General features: G+C 47.6%; 1 protein-coding gene across 1 annotated transcript; it reads right to left on the reverse strand.

Annotated features, from left to right (window-relative positions):
* Positions 1 to 100: 100 nt before the first annotated feature.
* HASPIN (histone H3 associated protein kinase) lies at positions 101 to 2,554 on the reverse strand (the record flags this gene model as incomplete). Its single annotated transcript, XM_084299953.1, has 1 exon — positions 101 to 2,554. The coding sequence occupies one exon, from the start codon at positions 2,552 to 2,554 to the stop codon at positions 101 to 103; it is 2,454 nt and encodes an 817-aa protein (XP_084156079.1).
* Positions 2,555 to 6,749: the final 4,195 nt, after the last annotated feature.

Consider the following 6,749-nt stretch of genomic DNA (forward strand, 5'->3'; position numbering starts at 1 on the left):
TTTCTTCATCATGCCAACATTTAAAAAGACCATAGAGAAAAATGACAAAGGGGAAAGGGGCATCAGTGACTTAGTTCTTGGAAGCATTGTGCTCCTTTACTCACTGGAAGAGGCTGCTGCTATGCAAAACTTCACTGGCAGACCCAAAGGTCAATACTTCTTTACGAAACTTAACGAGCTGCTGCTTAATTTTTCTCAAGGCAGAATTTGATTCTTTTTTCTTGTAAACCACATCTTTCAAAAGTTTATCTGACAAATAGTGCAACCAGAGGACATTGCTGTGTGGATTATAGTCAGTCCAGCTGTTGGAGTTCTCTGCTTTCATTTGCCTGTAGATATCAAACTGGTAGTCTCCTGTGCCTTGGAACAGCTCTTCGTCAGTGGAAAGGTCACAAAAAACAGTTAACCCATCTTTCTCCAGCCGAGACAAGGTATAATCTATGATGTTGACATGGATCCCACTTGTGGGGATTGTGCACGTCGTCCCATTTAACACATAATTAAGCTCTTTGACATCTGTTTTCTTTACCAGCACGTTCCCCCAGTGTAAGTCTCTGTGCTCAAAGTGCAGTTCCTGTTCTGCCACAGCCAGGGAAGCAGTCACCTGGTGCAAAATGCTTTTTGCTGAAGCCACCGAATTCAATCTTTTTCTCATGTTCTCCAAGTCACTGCCTCCAAATTCAAACTCCAGAACCATGAAGAGTTGCTCTTTCCCAAAAAGGTCTGGCCGATCATTTTCTGATCCTGTTACTTTATCATATTTGTCCCAAGCTTCTAAGAGATACTTAGGATAGGCCCCTTGAACACAGTGCACAGAGTACAAGCTAACAAACCCTACAGTCCTGTTCACAGACTCTTCAGACAGAAGACTGAGTTCCTTTGAAATTATTATCTCTGGTAGAATCTCTCCAAAGCTTTTTTGAGCTTCACCATTCACTCTTTCAGTCCCCTCAATGGGAATTATTTTTAAGGCCACAGGTCCTCTATTACTGTCAATCTGGAAAACCTCTCCGAACACCCCTTCTCCAATTTTCTTGCAATCTTTCATCTTATCTAAAGGAATGCATTCCTCAAAAGTGATAGGTCTCTCCTGCTGGCATTCCCCCAAAACCTTCTCTGCATCTGTAAGCATTACCTCCAGGCCTGAACAGGCATTCCTGGGAACCAGCAGTACCATGGAGGAAGCAGATAAAGCACAGTACTGAGCCATACTAGAATTTGGGGTTGCTTGGTGCCCTGTAACCTCGGAATTCACAGAAGGGGTACAAAGGATGCTATTGTAGGAACACTCATCTGCAGTAACTTTCTTTTTCTTATGGAAGGACAGAGACGCTCGAAGTCTACCCCAGGCATAGGAGTTACTGAGGAATGAACAATCGTTGTCTCTTGTATCTACAGACATTTCCTGACCACCCTTCTTCCTTCCTTTTGGTCTTAGTTGGGGTCTGAAAAAAGAGTTATTAGCCTGCTGCTGTCTCTTGTTTTTGAGTCTTTGGGGACAGAGCCTCATTTGCCTATCCCACCGCCTGGCACTGAAGCCACTGATGCAAGCTCTTCTACAGGCACTTCCCTCTGCAGAACCGACCTTGGTTCGTTTGTTTTTATACTCCACCATTCCTTGAGGGCCCAAAGGCGACGCTGGCTTCTGGCAGGAAGGTTGAGCACCTGCCTTTTTGTCAGCTTTCATGCTCGTCAGCCACAGTGGCACTTCCTGACGGTTCAAGACCACCACCGGCGTCGGCTGGAGCTTGATTTTCCCTCCCTGAGCACTCAGGCTTCCTTCTGCTGAACCTCTCTTTACATCATCGCCTGGCTCTTCAGCCCTGCCACCACCATAGGGGGTGGAGTGCAGGGGCTCGCCGTGAGCGGGAGGAACGCTTGTGCTTTGCTGCAGGAACAGGGCTCCCCGCACGGACGCCCTCAGAACCCTGCCGGCCCTTTGTGGCGACGCCTCCACCTCCACCTCTCCCCTCGACGACTCGGGCGTGCCGGGCCCGCTGCCGAGCGAGGCGTCCTGCCCCTCTCGGGGCGACGAGAAGAGCTCCAGGCTGCCCTGCAGCCCCGAGCCCCCCTCCTCCAGCCTGCCGCTCAGCTCGGCCGGCGGCGTGCGGCGGCCCCGGCGGGGCGCCCACTGCGGGGTGCTGCAGAGCAGGGGGCGCCGAGCCCCGCGGGACGGCCCCTGGCGGCGGCAGCGGCGGCGGCGGGCGGCGCAGGGAGGCAGCGGGGAAGGCGACGGGGAGCTGAGGGCGGGCGGCCGGTTCTCCTTCCCATCCTTCTCCTGTGTGGCGGCGCCGCGCCGGCTCCGCAGACACCGAGCCTGGGCGGGGCGCTCACCCAGCGGCTGCCGGCGGCGCTTGTCGGGAGGAGAGAAATCGGGGTCGTCCGAAGCGGCGGAGGGGGCGCTGGAGCAAGCGGAGCTGGAGGCGGTCGAGGTGGAGCTGAAGAGCCGCCTGCGGTCCTGAGGCGGCGAAATCCAGCGGGAGGGCTGAGGCAGCGGGCGGAGGTGGCCGCCGCGCCGCGAGTACGTGCGGAGGAGCCGCGGCTGCAGCGGCATGGCCGGGCCGGGCCTGCCTGAGGGGAGCCGCCGAGCCCGCCCGCCCGCCGCCGTTTCAAACGGGGCCTCGCGAGACTGCGGCGGGCGGGAGCGGGGCGGGGCGGGGACGGGCTCAAAATGGCCGATGGTGGAAGGGAGGCGGGGAGAGGAGGCGGTCCCTGCACCATGTTGTGAGAGGGATCGCCCGGAGCACCTTGCGCAGGGTGGCGTCCAGCGGGGCTTGGATTTCTCCAGAGGAGAATCCGCAGCCTGTCCCAGCGCTCTGTCACCCTCACAGCAAAGTGACCCCCTCATATTGAGCCAGAACCTCCTGTTTGTGCCTCTTGCATCTCGTCCTGACGCTGGGTACGACTGAAAAGAGTCTGGCTGCATCCTCTCAACACACTCCCCTCAGATCTTTATGTATATTAATGTGGTCTCCACTCAGTCTTCCCTTTCCCAGGGTAAACAGGCCTGGTACAACAGCCTGCCTTTGTAAAACAGGTGCTCTGGTCCTCTAATCATCTTAGCCCTCCTCTGAGCTCACTCCAGTAGTTCCATGTCCCTCTCGTACCGGGAAGCCCACAACTGGACACAGCACTCCACGTGTGGCCTCATCAGAGCTGAGTAGGGCAGGAGGATCACCTCTCTTGGCCTGCTGGCAACACTCTTCCAAATGCAGCCCGGTTCTTGTGCTGAAGGACAAGAGAGAATGGCCTCAAGTTGCATCAGGAGAGGTTCAAGTTGGAAATGAGAAGACATTTCTTCTCAGAAAGAGCAGTCAGGCATTGGAACAGGTTGCCCAGGGAGGTGTTGGGTCACCAGCCCTGGGGTTGTATATGGAAAGGTTGGATGTGGTGCTTGGGGACATGGTTCAGTGGGTGGTATTGGTGGTAGGGGGATGGTTGGACCAGATGATCTTGAAGGTCTTTTCCAACCTTAATGATTCTGTGATTCCTCTGGGTTGGGGCTGTCCCAGCCTTTGCAGCGCTACCACACCGCTCTGTATGCATCGGCATCGTGGTCAAGGCACTGAGCTGTAACTGTTCAATTTCAGGGTACAACAGAGTGCAGAATCAGCGATGAACTGGTGCTTCATCTAAGGGACTATTCCAACAGCACAGAACTAGAGGTGAGCCAGGTTGGTCCCTGCTGCTGTTGCAGCAGTTTACCACAAGGTGACAGGGTGGGTACCCGTGGCATCCAGGGAGTTTACCCGTGGTTGACATCCCTCTCGTTGCAGGTCACTCAGGACGTGAAGTATCAGTGTGTGTATTGTTCCATCCAAGCAGATAATGAAAACATCACCGTGGCAGCTGAATTGTCCTTAATTAATGCAGACCAGGTATATGCGAAAGACCACACTTCTCTGGGTTTGTTTGCTAAAATCTGCTAGCTGCCAGAGGTTTCATGCAAGGATTTCTTCTGCATCCCAGCAGAGATTTTGCTCTTCTGCGTATGATGCTATTTTCTGACCCTGTGGAGCAAAAGTGATGTTTTATTCATGGCAGAGCCTCCCAGGAGGCACTTGGCTCTTAGAAGAGCTGCTGCATTCTCCTTACTTCCTTCAGAAATTGCCGCCCGTGAAATGATTGTTCCAATACCACAAGGTTTGGTCTAGACAATTTCTCATTACTGATAGTCGCGTGGAAGGAGATGTACGCAGTGTTCAGCTTGGTGGCAGCACTACACAGGGTAGTTCTTGTAGTCTGAAGAAGGATTTGCTGTTGCAACATGTGACACTTTTTTTTTCTTTTCCCTCCAGAAAAGACTAAAAAGTCTTTTCATGTTTTGTTCCTTCTACTTCTTACTACATAGTTCTTAAAAAGAAGAATTGACCTCCTGATCCCTGCAAAAATCACCTTCGACAGGCAACTATATCAGGGGCTGAAAGAAGAGGAACATAATACTGAGGTATCTGAGCATTGTGCAGGCAGCTTGGTCCTTTTTTAGGGGCAGTAACAAGTGACAAATCCAGATGGTTTTGCTGAACCCAGAGAACCAATGAGGTCCCCAAAATTAAATCCTGGGCCCTTTAAAGCAAATAGCTTTTCCACTATTGAATTTAGTAAAATCAGGTTTTGATCATAGGATGAAAACAAAGGGAGGATATTTGCTAGTGCAGATCAACAATCTGAGAAGTTCTATGTGGAACTCTGTTTATCCTCTAACATGTCTGGCTAATACAGAGACCTCTTGTCTTCTCAAGGATTTCAACATGAATAATAGTCCTCTCTCCCTTGGAAAGTCATGGTTTTTATTCTGAAAATTGTCACTGGTGACTGTTGTAATCACTGTAAACTCCTAATGAAGACTTAGTAAATTTAATTCCCTTGACTAGTCTTGGAATAATAAAAACCATAAAACAAAACAAAACAAAAAACCCTTTCATATTGCATTACAAAGTATCTGCAGAGGTAGATTAATGGAGCATCTAGCATAGAGTTTAAAGTTTGAATGCTAGCTCAAACTAAATAGCTTTCTCAGTTAAAAGCTGATGAGAAAAAGATAACCGGGCTTCAGTATGTGATAATTTGGCCTTGATTCTGTTTCAGATAACTCTTATCTTCCTGAAAGAGGAAGTGTTTGATCCTGTACCTATTGTCATACAAAGCTCTATTGGTGGACTTCTCTTGCTGTTGTTCATTATTCTGCTCCTCTGGAAGGTGGGTATCCTTCACGCACACACAACAAAACAGAAATCTTTTTGTAAGATGCATGCATGATTTTAAGATTTCTCCAAGTATGAAAACATTTTTTTCAAATGCTCATTGAAAGACCTCAGTCTTACATTTTGAGCTATTTTGAGCGTTGCAGTGTAGCCTCTAAAGACCTGTTTTGAAGTGCTTTCCCGAATGCTTGGATGTTTTGAGGTGTTTATAGATGTTCTGAAGAGTTTTGAACAATGTCAGCCTTTAGGCTTATAACACTGTCAGAAGTCATACCTGGGTTGCATCCTGCATTTATTCATTCACTTACTGCGACTCTGACAGGGAAAAACTTGGAATTTTCTTTTTATTTTTAAGAAAAGGGAAAAAATAATGCATTCACAAAGACTTAAGTTGTTTTTGTTTGTTTGTTTGTTTGTTTCTCTCAGTTTGGCTTTTTCAAAAGAAAATACAAGATCATGATGGAGCAAGAAGATAGCAGCAAGAAGATACTTCCTGCACAAGACTAAGCTGGCCAAAGTAGAACCCTCTGCATTCTGCCACCATCTTTTTGGAAATACCAGAGTCAAAGTCTGGCTAAGATGCAAAATGATTCTTGTTCCCTGAGCTGGGGTAGATCTATAGGACTCCAGACTTTGGGACTCCTCCAAGTTCCTGTTCTGACCATAGGGGCCCTGCGCTTTTGGGCAATCTAGTTGCATGCTTGTTTAATTTGAGCTCACCACTCATCATAGAAGGGCTGTCTGGCGTTGATAAACTAGACTCCCCATGACATATTTTGCTTTAATGTAGAAATGCTAGGAAAAAATCAGCTTGGAGCCTGTTATATTGGATTATAGTCTTAATTGTGATGCTGAGTGGTTCTTAAAATGATTTTAATACTGAGTAGCTTCTGAATAGATTAAAATAGAAATAGATTAGTGGAAGCTTCCTATTCTGCTATTGCTAATGAAAATGTAGAGACAAGCATTTTGCATATAAGTGTATATACTTATATATGAGAATATATATATAAATTTGTCTATTTTAATACAGTAGAATATGTTCCTTGATATCTCTGGTTCTTGGAATGAGAAGTGTATATGTGGTAATTTGGGTTTTGTACTTTACAGGGTCGTTTCTGGTTTTGCGTTTTCAGTTGCTTTCAGATCCTGATATGGTCACAAATAAAAATTTGCATTATGGGCCTTATTGCCAATTTAGACAGTCTCTTCCTGTATGAAAGGTCTCCTCTTGGCTTTTTCTGTCATGTTTGGCTAACCAAAAACCTCACAAATCTGATATGCATTTACACACAGCAGTAGAATAAACACAGATTTTTGTCCAGACCTTCAGAAGGCAAAACTATTTGCTGTCTCCTTTGGCTTAACCAGTATTGCCTGACGGAAAGCTAAAGTTAACGAGCTGTGGTCTGCCTTTAAGTTTCCTTGTATTATTTGTGTTTAGTACTTGGATAGTACTATTAATATATCTCTTCAAAGCTATTACAGAGATCACCTTCATGATGTGTTAGGCATTCTGCAGGCTGTACAACTCTGGATATGTCC

This window comes from Netta rufina, assembly GCF_964035555.1.
Source record: "Netta rufina genome assembly, chromosome: 21".
Classification (NCBI taxonomy): Eukaryota; Metazoa; Chordata; class Aves; order Anseriformes; family Anatidae; genus Netta; species Netta rufina.